Source organism: Prionailurus bengalensis, chromosome E4 (genome assembly GCF_016509475.1).
Source record: "Prionailurus bengalensis isolate Pbe53 chromosome E4, Fcat_Pben_1.1_paternal_pri, whole genome shotgun sequence".
Lineage (NCBI taxonomy): Eukaryota > Metazoa > Chordata > Mammalia > Carnivora > Felidae > Prionailurus > Prionailurus bengalensis.
This window is the reverse complement of record NC_057360.1, coordinates 4399448-4414102: the sequence shown is the minus strand read 5'-3', so window position 1 is coordinate 4414102 and position 14655 is coordinate 4399448. Positions and strand designations below refer to the sequence as shown.

The 14655-nt window shown below is 50.8% G+C and overlaps 1 protein-coding gene across 2 annotated transcripts in view; it reads left to right on the top strand.

The window, feature by feature from the left end:
- KIF26B (kinesin family member 26B) overlaps positions 1–14655 on the top strand; it is a 472500-nt gene that overhangs the window by 322707 nt on the left and 135138 nt on the right. For both annotated transcript variants that reach the window (XM_043569394.1, XM_043569395.1), the window contains one exon: positions 2110–2293. In XM_043569394.1, coding sequence (XP_043425329.1) covers positions 2110–2293 — 184 coding nt within the window. The remainder of the gene's footprint in view (positions 1–2109; positions 2294–14655) is intronic.

The following is a 14655-nucleotide window of genomic DNA, read 5'->3' as shown; positions in this document are numbered from 1 at the left end:
GATCAGAGTAACTGAAGACGAGAATAGTAGGAAAGGTGGTCTGAGATATGAGGGAGGATATATGTGAGGGCTTCTAGGCCCCTGTAATTACTTGGCTTTTACTATGAGATAAGAAGCAAAATGGAAGGTTTTGAGCAGTTATGTTTTAGCAGAACCACTCTGACAACTGTGTGGAAAATAGACTGCACAGCAGGGGCTAGGGGTGGGGGGCAACAGAGGAAGGGAGACAAAGTAGGAGACTATTTTAGGAATCCAGGCAAGAGAGCTTAGTGGCTCAGAGGGAGACAGGAGCAGTAAAGGTGATGAGAGGTAGTACATCACGGGCCTATTCTGAAGTTACAGCCAATAAGGTTTCCTGATGGATCGGCTGGCAGGTGTGAGAGAAAGAGGAGTCAGAGGTGTCGGGGCCATTGCAGGATGGAATCGCCATTTTCTGAAAGAGGGAAGGCTGAGGGCATACAGCTTTTCAGGAAAAGATCATGAATTTGGTCTTCAAGTACGAGACGTCTGTTAGATCTCCAGGTGGGACACAGGGCGTCGGGGCTCCGCCCTCCTGTTCCTCACGTAACTCATTCCCCTGTATTTCACTCTCGTGAAGATTTTTGGGTTTACAGCTAAGAACATACAAACTTTGAAGTGATGATTCCTGGTGGCTGTATTTGCACCGTGGCGATTTTGTAGCTCAAGAGATTTGCCAGACGATGACAATTACCGACCCAAGATTAAAAGTAACTATTCCCGATCAGTAAGATGGGGGACAGGAGGAGGTGCAGGCGATGATGATTCTGTCTCCTTGACCTGCGTCACTGGTGACCTGTCAGGCAGCTGACAGTGGATGGATTAGGAGGCTTTGGTCTGTCGAACAAGGTCATGGTAGTCTGGTTGTTTTAAACAGCAGCTCAAACGTTTAATACCATTGGATGAGGCAATTGGAATTCGTCCAACACAAGTACGGTGTGAAAACACCAAGAATTCATCCAGAAGCGATTATGTTAGAGTCTCTGAAATGCCTCTGCCTTGTGGCCACTCGCCTTGTTTCACTGTAAGAGGAAGTGTTGCAGAGCATTTGAATGGTCGGAGACGTGACATGAACAGTAGATGTTATTAACAATGTTGGCAACCCCCCCACTCCCCCCCCCCCGCACCGTTCCCCATCTGCAGGCTCTGTGCCAAGTTTGCTGGCTCTGACCCTCACCCCCTGGTGCTTGCCCAGTGGATTGCATTTTGTATCGAAAGACCACCCCGCAGAAAGCCTGGTTTCCACCCAAGCAGCCCCTGCGCTCAGCAGCACCATCTACCCTGGCTGGACTTCATTCTGATTTGGTGTTCTGTTTCTGAAACCAGGTTGATTCATGTTTCCCCATCGCATTGGGCCGTTTTCTTCCACCACCAGGCACAGAGCATGCCTTCCTTGGTCACCTTGTAGATCGTCATCAGGCTGGCTTGGAATTGTTAGAATCTCTAAATGGCTCATAAGGTCTCTCACACTTGAGTTTGTGCCAGAGAAGCCATGGGACGATTAACCTAATGGGTGCTGTTTTATCCCCAGAGATGACCAGCTTTGTCCATGCTGAAGCTGAGTGTACATAACAAACCACCCTTTGTAAATCGTGATTGCAAGAGCCGTGCACTTTTATGGCATTTTTCTTCTGTGTGAGCGATTGGGTAGCTCATGAGGGTCGTGGCAGCGATGAGGCTACTGGCAAGCACCCAGAGGATGAACGGGGAACTGTCAAGATTCAGGAAGAACGAGGGGCTCTTTAAGAGAAAGAAAACACGAGGCACGTGGGTGGCTCAGTCGGTTGAGCGTCCGACTCTGGATTTCAGCTCAAGTCATGATCCCAGGGTCGTTGGAACAAGCCCCGCATTGGGCTCCCCGCTGAGTGTGGAGCATGCTCAAGATTCTCTGTCTCTCTCTGTCTCTCTCTGTCTCTCTCTCTCTCAAATAAAATTTAAAAAGAGAGAGAGAGAAAGGCTGTCTCTCAAATAAAATTTAAAAAGAGAGACAGAGAGAGAGAGAGAGCGAGCAAGGAAATAAAGTAACCCTAGCATATCTGATTGGACCATACTTTTCTCCTTACTGGCCCTTTTCTTCATTTTTCCTTCCAGGGCCGCCCAGAAGTTGAATCTGTCTTCCAAAAAGAAGAAACACCGGCCTTCCACGTCTTCTGTGGCCGAGCCCCCGCTCTTTGCCACCAGCTTCAGTGGCATCCTGCAGACCTGCCCTCCCCCGGCCCCGCCCTGTCTGCTGCGGGCCGTCAACAAGGTGAAGGACACGCCAGGCCTGGGCAAGGTAGGTACTGGGCGGTGGGGCGGGTTGCGCATCGAGGCGAAAGCAGAGGACGAGGAGCCCGGTTGGTTTGTTAACACAAGGGGGTGACCAGGGAGCACAGGGGTCAAAATGAGATTCACTTGGAAGCACCGTCAGCTTTTCTTCAGTCCCGTGTATGACGTGGCCGGTGGAGACCATGAGAGTGTTCGAGGTCTGATTGGGTTTGGGCAGGACACAGGCAGCTGGGCAGTGTCGACAGATCTGTAGCCGTTTGAAGTAAACAGAGACACAAAGGGCAGCAGGCGGAGGCTGCTTCGAAAACTTCGTTTTCAGACACCACCCCCAGACTCTCGGTGCCGTCGTGGGTGCCTGGGTGACCTCCTCACACTCTCCTCTTCAGACGGAGAATAAGCCGAGACTCAGGAAAACACTTAGCTGAGGAAAGGTGGCTGCTGTGTCTCTTTCGTCTTCGTCAGAAGTGGGACGGGGCACACAACCCCGCCAGTGCCTTGCGCGCTCAACGCGATCTGCCACCGCCTTCTTTCTGGAACGCTGCAGGTCTGGCTGAAGGCTCGGCTGCTGTACTGTGAGGACGGAGCTTGCGCGGTCACTGATCCCCGTTTCCCCTGGACCCCCAGTCACCGCCGTTCCAGGTGCCTGGTCTTCCTGTAACTCACCGGCCTTCTGGAGCTCACCGTGGGGCCCTCTGCCCCTTCTTTCTTGGCCACGCCTTCCTCTCCTCACTGCTTCTCTGCCTCCTCCCCTCCTCCGTGCTCTCCCACCACCCCCCAACTTCACCACCCGCCTCGGGAAGGCGTGAACTTGCCGTGTTCCTCTTCCCGACGGTGAATAAACTGGAAGATTGTTTTGAACGGAGCAATGCTTACTCCAGCGGAAAGTATGTGGTTCTGGAATTTTCCCGACGGTTCCCCCAGGCCCAGAAGTAGAGTAGGGAACAAGGGCTGTAGGGCTGCCCTCGCCTCACCAGCCGGGAAGGAGACGGAGAAAACCCTGCGGGTTGGGATCTCTCTCTAGGGAAGGACTCGTAGAGGGGACAGCTGGTGAGGGGGGACAGTGACACCCTCACGGAGGTCATCACGGATGGTTGACATGCTGCCTTCTGAGGAGGGCAGGTAATGCAGGGCTTTAAAATCGTGTCTTTTCTTTTTAATCGTGGTAAAGCTAACACGTCACATAAAATTGACCACCTGACCCATTTTTTAAGCGGACGCGGGCTTCTGTTTTGCTAAGAGGAGTTTGGAACTTGAACGCTGGAGCCGAACTGCCCCTGGACGAAGTCGAGTTAGAAGTACAGCAGAATTCGGGGCGCCTGGGTGGCGCAGTCGGTTAAGTGTCCGACTTCGGCCGGGTCACGATCTCGCGGTCCGTGAGTTCGAGCCCCGCGTCGGGCTCTGGGCAGATGGCTCGGAGCCTGGAACCTGTTTCCGATTCTGTGTCTCCCTCTCTCTCTGCCCCTCCCCCATTCATGCTCTGTCTCTCGCTGTCCCAAAAATAAATAAAAAACATTGAAAAAAAATTAAAAAAAAAAAGAATTGAAAATAGAATAAATAGTAAGTGTTGTACATAAATCAGTATGGGCGAAGTTGAGAAGCTTGATTGAATTGCCAGAAGCCGCTTAATTATTTAAACCTGAGGTGGGGGTGGGGCGCAAGCCCCGCTCAACCCTGACCTCTCGTGCCTCAACCACACGAGGACTCCCTCAGGAGACCCGGGAGCGTTTCCCAGGCCTGTGGGTTTAGTGAACAAGATAACTGAGGCCCCCCCAGGGGGTAAGAGATTTTCGGGTTCCTCCCGACTCAAGCCTAGAAGTCAACACCTACAGCCACTTTGTTTTCTGCGGTCTCACTGGGCTGCCACTAGGTATGTATGATCTTTAACACTTTGGGGTGGGGACAAGAGTGCGTTGGGGCCACGGGGGCAGCCAAATAACCGTGGGATCCAGTTGCCTTGATCCAGGGGAGAAGGACACGCTTCCCTTTGCGGAGTCACGGCTGGGAGAGGAAGGGTAGCAGGAGCGGCCAAGGGCAGACACACAGGGAGACCAGAGGCGCTCCGTGGCGGGGACCAGGCCAGCAGCAACCCGGACCCTCCTCCCAGAGTCAGTGTGGCCGCTGGGCACCGCTTGAGGCCAAAAGCTCCTCTGGAGGCCGCGGGGGCGGAAGGGTTTGCAGTAACTTCAGTGTGTCCGGAGCTGAAGTACAGCAGACACACAACACAGAAAACGTCTGGGCGTCGTCGGCCCCGGGGGTGCGCCTTGGCAAACTGCAGATGCTTGTTGAGCACCTATTATGTGTCAGGCACAGTGCTGGACTTAGGCGTGCAGTCAGGGACAGGCAAGGCAGAGGCCACTCCTTCCAGCACTTTCAACCTGGGGCATTTATTCCAGTCAGTCTTAGAAGTGTCACTGATTTCAGGCGCTTGGGTGGCTCGGTCGGTTAGGCGTCCGACTCTGGATCTCGGTTCTGGTCACGATCTCATGGTTCCTGAGATGGAGCCCCGCATCGAGCTCTGTGCTGACAGTGCAGAGCCTGCTTAGGATTCTCTCTTTCTCTCTCTCTCTCTCTCTCTCTCTCTCTCTCTCAAAATAAACTTAAAAAAAAAAAAAAGGAAAAAACATCTCACCAATTTGGACCAAATCGAAGGACAATCTGCTTTAAAGGAAAAGTTGGCATCGCAGCCTTAAAATAATTCTAACTTGCAAGTAATATCAACAAAACGATACTAAGTGGTCTTGTAGACACATCCTTAATGAACAGATAGAGGTGATTAGTGGATGAGAGAAGCTTAGTGCCTGTTTATATTTCATTGATTTGGCTTATGTGTAAATGATACCTCTAATCTCTTCGAAAATGGCTCCTTCCCCTAAGTCAGTACATGTTCCTCAGGAAATTTGTTTGCACAATTAATTAACGTCCATGTTTCAGGTTCATTCGTTTGTTGTCACAGCTTCATGCCAGAGCTCTGTCTTGGATTACAAGCTTCTAGAGCAAATTACGTTACCTGTTGAACTCACCGAGCGTGCGGCTTTGCAGCCATGCCTCCTGTGCGTATCGCTTAAAAAAAAATTTTTTTTTGATGTTTATTTCTGAGAGAGAGAGAGCGAGCACGAGTGGGGGAGGGGCATAGAGAGAGGGAGACACAGAATCCGAAGCAGGCTCCGGGCTCTGAGCTGTCAGCACAGAGCCCGACGTGGGGCTTGAACTCACGGACTGCGAGATCACGACCTGAGCCGAAGTCGGACGCTCAACCGACTGAGCCCCCCAAGCGCCCCCTGTGCGTAACACTCGAAGGCGAGAGTGGTGACGGTACTGGCAATGGTCTCGGTGGTGAGGCCAGCAATCCACCAGTACCTGGCTAATTCTCCTCTTCCCAGGAGAGCACCTGGAGGGAAATCCAGGAAGCATGAGGGGAAAGGACCCTCCTTTCCCCTTCAGGACCCCCAGGAGTGCCTCCAAAGCTGGAATGTTGAGCGCTCAGCCTGTGTTCCCCCATCGTGTCTTGGGGACGTAAGACCGCTCGTATAGGTGGGTGCTCGCAGCCAGAGAACCCACGCTGCGAACGATGGAGTGATCGCCCAAAATTGGATGGAGAAACTTGGAGGGGAATCGTGGCAAATGAAGCGGGGACAGGTGGGGAGGACGTGTCATAGTTGATTTACTCAGCGAGTGTCTATAGAGGTACCGTGTCCCAAGTACCGCCGTGGGTGCCCCAGGAGGGCACACTACAGGGGAGCAGGGTGGCCATTCTGGGCGCCTCCCTGCAAAGGAAGTGGGGGGTGTCCTGATCTCCGGGAACTCGAGGCTCCCGTGAAGATGTTTGCCTGGCAGCAGCCTCAGCCACTACTCCTGTGCCGTTTCCTGCCCCTGGGGATCCCTGCTAAGACTAGGCATCCTGGGGGGTGGCCCCCCGTCACCATCTGTCCGCAACCGTCTGTGCGTCTCTCGAGTGCTTCCTGAGATTTCTCTTCCTGGGGCAGTGCGGCCCAAAGGCAGGCGACTTGGCAGAGTCCTAGGAGTTGGGACTTAGAAATAGACTTGCTTGTCTGGCTGCATTATTTCTCTTCTGCTGTAAATGCTGGGCCATAACCGTTTGTTCTTCTCAGCCCTTGGTTTTAAGGTGTGTGTATTTCATTCAGCACTGTTTTGCAAACCCGGTAACAGCATATCTTGACCTCTGTTAAAAGGTATGTTCTGTAAATAATCTCTCTCTGTCTCTCTGTCTCCTGCTCGCTCTCACACACACACACACACACACACACACACAGACAGACACGCTGCTTGGCCCATGTCACCACCAGGTTCTATATTGTCTAGATTTAGCAGAATTCTCAACTGTCTCTTATTTGATGTGTAAACTCCTATAGTGTCTAGATTTAGCAGAATTCTCAACTGTCTCGTTTGATGTGTAAACTCCTAGTATAGAAAAAATAAAAGAACCACGTGAGCTCTTTCGTGCAGGCTCTTTTTCCTTTACAGATTTATAAACCTTCCCACGGTAGAAGTCATTTGGTTGCAGGCACACCTCAGACCTACTGCGGGTTTGGTTCCAGCCCATTGCGGTAAGCGGAGATCACAATCAAGTTGGCCGAATGTATGTTTTGGGTTTCCCAGTACATATGAAAGTTACGTTTACATGATACCATAGTCTATTAGGTGTGCAGTAACATTGAGTCTAAATCAACAATGTACATACACACATGCCTTAATTAAAAAATACTTATTGCTAAAAACTGCTAACCATCTGAGCTTCCAGTGAGTCGTGATCTTGCTGCTGGAGGGTCTTGCCTCCCTGTTGGCGGCTGCTGACTGGTCGGGGTGGTGGGGCTGAAGGTTGGGGTTGGGGCAGTTTCTGAAAATAAGACAAGTTCGCCTCATCGCTGGACTCTTGCTTTCATGAGCGAATTCTCTGGAACACGCGACGCAGCCTGATCGCACCTGACCCCTGGCGGAACTTCTTTCGGGACTGGAGTCCTGCCTCAGACCCTGCCGCTGCCTTATCGGCTCAGCTGATGTCCTGTTCCAAATCCTCCGTCGTCATTTCAACGGTCTTCCCAGCGTCTTCACCGGGAGGACCTTCCACCTCCAGAAACCATGTGCGCATCCGATCAGGTTTGACGAGGAGATGGCAGCCCTTCGGTCCCGTCTGCAGCCCCCACTTCTGACCCCGGTTCCCTTGCTGTTTCCACCGCAGCTGCAGGGGCTCCCTCCCCTGACGTCTTGAAGGGGCATCTTGAGGGCTGGAACCAACTTCTTCTAAACCCCTGTGAATGCTGATACTTTGACTTCTTTCCACAAATCACAAGTATTCTTAATGGTGTCTAGGGTGGTGAATCCTTCCCAGAAGGCTTTCAGTTTACTTTGCCCAGATCCAGCAGAGGAATCACTGTCGACGGCAGCTATGGTTCTACAAAATGTATGTTTTCAAGACCTGAAATTTGATCCATGGGCTTAGAATGGATGTCGTGTCAACAGTCATGAATTCAACATGAATCTCGTCCGTGTCCATCAGAGCTCTTGGGTGACCTGGTGCATTGTCTGTCAATGAGCAGTCATGTTTTTTTTTTTTTTTTTAATTTTTTTAATGTTTATTTATTTTTGAGACAGAGAGAGACAGAGCATGAACGGGGGAGGGGCAGAGAGAGAGGGAGACACAGAATCTGAAGCAGGCTCCAGGCTCTGAGCACAGGCTCTGAGCCTCAGCACAGAGCCCAACACGGGGCTCAAACTCACGGACCATGAGATCATGACCTGAGCTGAAGTCAGACGCTTAACCGACTGAGCCACCCAGGTGCCCCTGAGCAGTCATGTTTTAAAAGCATTCTTTTTTCTGAGCAGTAGGTCTCAACAGTGGGCTTGAAATATTCAGTAAACCATGCTGTAAACAGATGTGCTGTCATCCAGGCCTTGTTCCATTTCTAGAGCACAGGCAGAGTAGATGTAGCATAGTTCGTAAGGGCCCTGGGATTTTTGGAACGCCACACGGACATAGGGTTTGAGTTAAAGTCCTCACCAGCTGCATTAGCCCCTCACAAGAGAGTCAGCCTGTCCTTTGAGGCTTTGAAGCCAGGCACAGACTCCTCTCCAGCCATGAAAGTCCTAGATGGTGTCTTCCAATGCAAGGCTGTTCTGTCTACACTGAGACCTGTTGTTGAGTGTAGCCCCCTCATCAATTCTCTCAGCTAGACCTTCTGGAGAACTTGCTGCAGCATCTCCATCGGACTTGCTTCCTCACCTTGTACTTTTACGGAGACGGCTTCTTCCCTTAAACCTCGTGACCCAGCCTCTGCCAGCTCAGACTTCTCTTCTGAGGCTTCCTCCCCTCTCCGAGCCTTCACAGACTTGAAGGGAACCAGGGCCCTGCTCTGGGTCAGGCTGTGGCTTAAGGGAGTGTCGTGGCTGTTGGCTCTTCCGTCCGGACCACGGACGCTTCGTCCACGTCGGCGGTACGGCTGTTTCGCTGTCTTGTCATTCGTGTGTTCCCTGGAGTAGCAGTTGTAATTTCCTTCAAGAACTTTCCCTTTGCATCCACAGCTTGGCTCGCTGCTTGGTGCACGAGGCCTGGCTTTCTCTCTATCAGCTTCGACGTGCCTTCCTCACTCAGCTTCACCATTTCTAGCTTTTGATCTAAGGCGAGAGACGTGTGACCCTTCCCTTCCCTTGAACACACAGAGGCCACCGTAGGGTTATTAACTGGCTTACTTTCAATATTAATGTGTCTCAGGGAACAGGCCTGAGGAGAGCAGAGAGATGGGGAATAGCCAGTCGGTGGAGCTGTCAGAATACACCCGATATTTATTGACTAGTTCACCATCTTGTATGGGCACAGTTTGTGGTACCCCAGTTACAGTAGTAACAGAGATCGCTGATCGCAGGTCACCATAACCAGTATGGTAATGGAAAAGTTAGAGATATTGTGAGAAATACCAAAATGTGGCACAGAGACGGGCAGTGAGCAGCTGCTGTTGGAAAAATGGCGCCAGTAGACTTGCTTGGCACGGGGTCTCCACGTTCCTTCAATTTGTATTAAGTGTCTGTGAGGTACAACAAAGTGAACCACAATAAAATGAGGTGTGCCTGTACTAAACCCTGTGACACTCTCCTGAAGAGGAAGCCCAGATTCCTTTCCAACTGACATTCTGAGTACAAGATGAAAACGAGATAGAAAAAATTGATTAAAATAAGATTTTTAAAAATTTGTTTTAAGTTTATTTATTTATTTTGAGAGAGAGAGAGAGAGAGAGAGAGAGAGATCGAGCATGCGAGCAGGGGAGGGGCAGAGAGAGAGGGGGAGAGAGAATCCCAAGCAGGCTCCACGCTGTCAGCATGGAGCCCGAGGCGGGGCTCGAACTCACGAACCGAACCGTGAGATCGTGACCTGAGCAGAAGTCGATGCCGAACCGACTGAGCCATCCAGGCGCCCCTAAAATAAGATTTTTAAAAGGTACTAAGGTAGCTCTTATGTATTCAACAGGTAGAAGTGGCTGGCGTATCCCTCCCTTGTTTAGGAAGTGATGCCAGGATATGTGGAGGAGAATTTCACGCCTTCCAGCCCACCAGGGTCCGGGTTATTTAAACAGAGTGCAGATTGTCAAATTTCTCCTTCCTGCTTCTACCATTCCTCATCCCAAAGCTGTCGGAGAAAACAGGAAAGACTTGAGCCAGCCTTTGACATTCATTTTGAGAATGTATACAAAATAAAGAATTCAAATGTGATGGAAAATTCTGGATCCTACTACTCACCAGTGACTGCTCTGTCCTTAAATGCTACACGTGGGGAAAGTGACTTGTGAGTTCTCTACTTTGGAGAGCTGGGGGGGGGGGAAGTGGGGGGAAGGGATGCATAGATAATACTGCATAAATAATACAAAATAATTCATCACATGGCCAGCCTGATAGCTTCGTAAATTAAGAATTACAGTTCTTGTCTGTGCTTCGTAAATTAAGAATTACAGTTCTTGTCTGTGCTCTGCTGGTTTTGCTGGAGTCTGCTAAGCTCTTATAGTTGGAGTTTGGTTTTCTGTCCTTCCTTTCTTACTTATTCTGACCCCTCTTCCAGTCTGCATCTGAAGGAGAAAGGAGGCTTGGAGAAAACATTCAGACTCATGAATCTTGCCAGGTCCTGCCCCCCAGCACCCCATGCAGAGGTTTCCACGCGGTCCCAGCACCCTCCCAGCTCTGGGCCTGCCCCATCCCAGACACTCTTGGGGCCCCTCCAAGGGCCAAGCTGATTCTGGAGCAAACCCAAATGGCCTCAGTCATGGGGACTTTTGTCCACAGCCCCTGCCACGCCACTCTCCAATTAGCAGCTTTCATTGTTGCCAACGAAAGGGAAGTATTAGGAGACGTTCTCCGTTAAAGGCCACGGCAGAAAGGGTCATGGTCAAACGTGTGTAAGGAAAGTGGGGCGCCATTTTGGTTTTTCATTACTAGTGTGACTGCCCCTAAGACCGCTGGTCACCTTGTATGGAGGTAATGCTCCTTTGTCTTCATTATCAGATGGAAAACGAGAAGGGTTAAGCAGGCACGTTTCAGCTTCGTTAGATCTGATTACGGATGGGCGGGCGTGTTACTTAATATAAAACACTCCATTTGGGCCTCTCTTTGCCTGGGATATCTACACAGAACAAACCGGATAAAAGGATTCGTGGGTGAGCAGGGACGAATAGTTGGGTCCTGCGGCTCAGAGTAATCTGTCTTCTATCTCGGCCCATTATTGTAGCCTTCGGGGCACAGGAAGGGGAAGAGATTTGTATGTCCATTTTCTTCATAGAGCTTCTACATTTTCCAGTTCTCTGAACTCCTGTCTGCTTTAGCTGAAGAATAGGGGTCTTCTGAAGACCCGGTCAAAGCTCCAGGGACGTGAAGTTCTCCAGACACTGATGTTCTTGGCCGTCCTGCAGAAGGAACATCTCTGGGCGAGTTTCAACCCAGGAAGATGATCAGTCATGAAGCCTTGAAGGCAGAATGAGAGATTTTTAATCTTATTCCCTATTTTGTATCTTCAGCCTCAATCCTACTGACTTTTTTCAGGGTTGTTTGTTTGTTTGTTTTTTACATATTATTGAGATGGTAGGCATGTGCTAGCATGTGCGTGTGTGTGTGTGTGTGTGTGTGTGCACATGTGAGCATTGAGAAAGACGAAGGTGATTTTTCTGAGGAGACATTTTAAAGGCTAGAAACCAGTGCCGTAATTGGATAAGCGTGGGGCCTCCTGGAGTACCTGTAATCCTAATTAGCATCCTGACTTATGGAATGAAAGCACAAGATAAAATGAGGGAATTCTCTCTGGAATAAATGCCACATTCTCAATTAACCAAAGGCCAATAAGATGGATTATGATGCCAGAAGAAGGCTTTTGATCATTCTTTGGCAAAAACCGCATTTTGGTCGGGCTCAGCACAATTAGACAATTACTGATATCAAGAGCCTGGGAACAGTAGGTCTGTTTTAAGCCAACACTTCTCGCATCGTATCTTTCTAGGTCTTTCTCTTGCTAATGGCCGAAAGGAAAGTTAATCATAATTATCCCATTAAAATGGGATGGAGAGTAATGTTTTATAAAAAAAAAAAAATGGTGAGTCCAAACTGCTGAGTTAATTAGAAAGTTTTCCTTCGTGCCTCCAAGTAGGAAATGTTCTTGCCTCCTGAGACTTGCATAACAAAACATGTGAATTCCTTTCTGATGCTTCCTTGAACTAGAATGTGTCCCTGTAGAAGGGGAGAATCATTTTGATACATTTTTTTTTAATGTTTATTTTTGAGAGAGAGAGAGAGAGACTACCTGCGAGCGGGGGAGGGACAGAGAGAGAGGGAGACACAGAAGCCCAAGTAGGCTCCAGGCTCTGAGCTGTCAGCACAGAGCCCGACGCGGGGCTTGAACCCATGAACCGCGAGATCATGACCTGAGTGAAGTCGGACGCTTCACCGACGGAGCCACCCAGGCGCCCCCATGTTGATACGTTCTTAAAAGCAAACCCGAGGGGCGCCTGGGTGGTGCAGTCGGTTAAGCGTCCGACTTCAGCCAGGTCACGATCTCGCGGTCCGGGAGTTCGAGCCCCGCGTCAGGCTCTGGGCTGATGGCTCAGAGCCTGGAGCCTGTTTCCGATTCTGTGTCTCCCTCTCTCTCTGCCCCTCCCCCGTTCATGCTCTGTCTCTCTCTGTCCCAAAAATAAATAAACGTTGAAAAAAAAAAAAAAAAGCAAACCCGAATTTCCGTTAGATTGTTAAATGGTTCCTGAATCACAGTCCGCTGCCTACTCATCCCCCTCTTACTTTTCAAGTCCGTCTCAGCCCGTGCTCTGTGATACCATCTGAGCAAAACTACCATCGCCTGGGGGGCTGAAACACAAACTTATTTCTCACCATTCTGGAGACTGAGAAGCCCAAGGTCAGGCTGGCAGATCTGGCACCTGGTGAGAGCGCTCTTCCTGGTGTGCACGCGGTCGGCCACCTTCTTGTTCCTCCCATGGGAGACAGGACAGAAACCTCTCTCGTCTCTTCTTACAGGGGTCTCATCCCATTCGAGAGGGCTCCACCCTCATGACCTAATTACCCCCCAAAGACCATCCATCCTAAAACCGTCACCTTGGGACGGACGCGAACGTGCAGGCCGCAACACTGACCTCTAAATTCCAGCACTGAGTTGGAGTATTTGACTTCCCACAGAAGCAACCAGAAGCGGAACCATTATAATAGCCGTGCGTGCCGGGGACAAAATTCCTCGCACATTCTTTTCCCCTTCCCTGGGTCCGGTCTGTGCCCCGTGGCTACAGCCAACTACTCAGATAGAAATTTCGTCCCCTTGGAGCCGAGATCTCCTTACCACCAGCAGTGAATCGTCGGTGGAGTCTGGGCCGGCTGGGGCCAATCAGAGGCATTTTCTTGCTGAAACCCGTACTGGTAAAATCCGTCTGCTTCCCATGCTGGCTTCTTAGGTTTGCAAACTCAGCTCTCTTACCCAAAGTGTGAGCCTGCTGGTAAACCAAGGGAAGGAGCGCTCATGTCTGCTCGTCCCGATGCTCCCAGGCGACCCAGTCCCCCGACCCCCACCCCAGAGCAACGCATTTAAGGCCCCCCCCCCATACGTGACAATGTGCAGGCGCAACCTTAGCAGACAGGCCAGTGTGGACAGAGGGGCGGGGGACTGACACCGCGCAGTGAGTTCAGTTCGCCGGCCTTGATGGAGGAGCGGCTGGGGGCCAGGCACCAGGAGAGCCTCGGGTGTGTTGTGAGGATGGGATCAGGCAGTGTAGACCCACTGCATCAACCCAGGCACAGTTACAGCCGTCATCACTACACAAGCTGCTGCTAGATGTTTCTCTCAAAACAGGAAGCCCACAGGAAGTTACCTCTGGAATCTTTTGACACTTTTTGCAGGAAAAAAGGGACCCTTTTCTCCCAAGGGTTATTTCCTTCAGCAGCTTGGGCCAGATACCCACCACCCCTGAGTTTGGGAATGCTTTATCCCATGGGTGAGCCGGGAGCAGGGTTTGCTGGTCTGCCTGCTTCCCACTCCGTCCCCTGATCTGCAGAAAATGGAAAAGGTAGCGCCCTGAAAAGACTTCAGAACAAACAAAGCCATTCAGCCTGCTGCCGGCGACACAGCCCCCATATCGGCTGTCGGCTCGGTTACAAGCACAAGCCACACGCTGGGTGGGCAGGAGTGGATGCGGGATCCCGGCCCAGGAGTGGATGCCGGAAGCAAAAGGCTGTGATGTCACCTCCCCCAGAAAGCTTGCTCTTGTCTACGGGTCTGCTTGGTCTTTGCTTGGCTGGTCTCTGCCCATCCTCTGGATACCACAGGAATGCCATCCCCTCGGGGAAGATTTCCCTGCTGAGGGGCCCCAACTTTCTCTCCATTGTACCTACCACCCTTTGGATGAACAGTCTCTCTAATTCAGCGTTTCATGGATCTCTGTTGACCATAACCTTCCTGATGGCAGGGTCGTATCTCTCTTGTCCCCCTTCACATCCTACACAGGTACTCAGTAAATAGTGGGTATATTAGGGCTCCTGGAGAAGCAGAGCAGGGTGTGTGTGTGTGTGTGTGTGTGCGCGCGCATGTACAGATACTGATGCATATATGTACACAGAGAGAGAAAAACTGTGGAGGCTGGCAAGTCCAGAACCTTCAGGGGAGGACAGCAGTCTGGAGACCCAGGGGAGACTTGCAGTTCAAGTCCAAAGGCAGTCTGCGGGCAGGATTCCCTCTTCTTCCAGGGAGGTCGGTTCTTTCTCTAGCAAGACCTCAACTGATCAGGTGAGGCCCACCCATGGTATGGACGGTAATCTGCTTTAATCACAGTTAGCTGATTAAAATGTTAATCCCACCTAAAAAAAACACTGAAACATTCAGAATAGTGT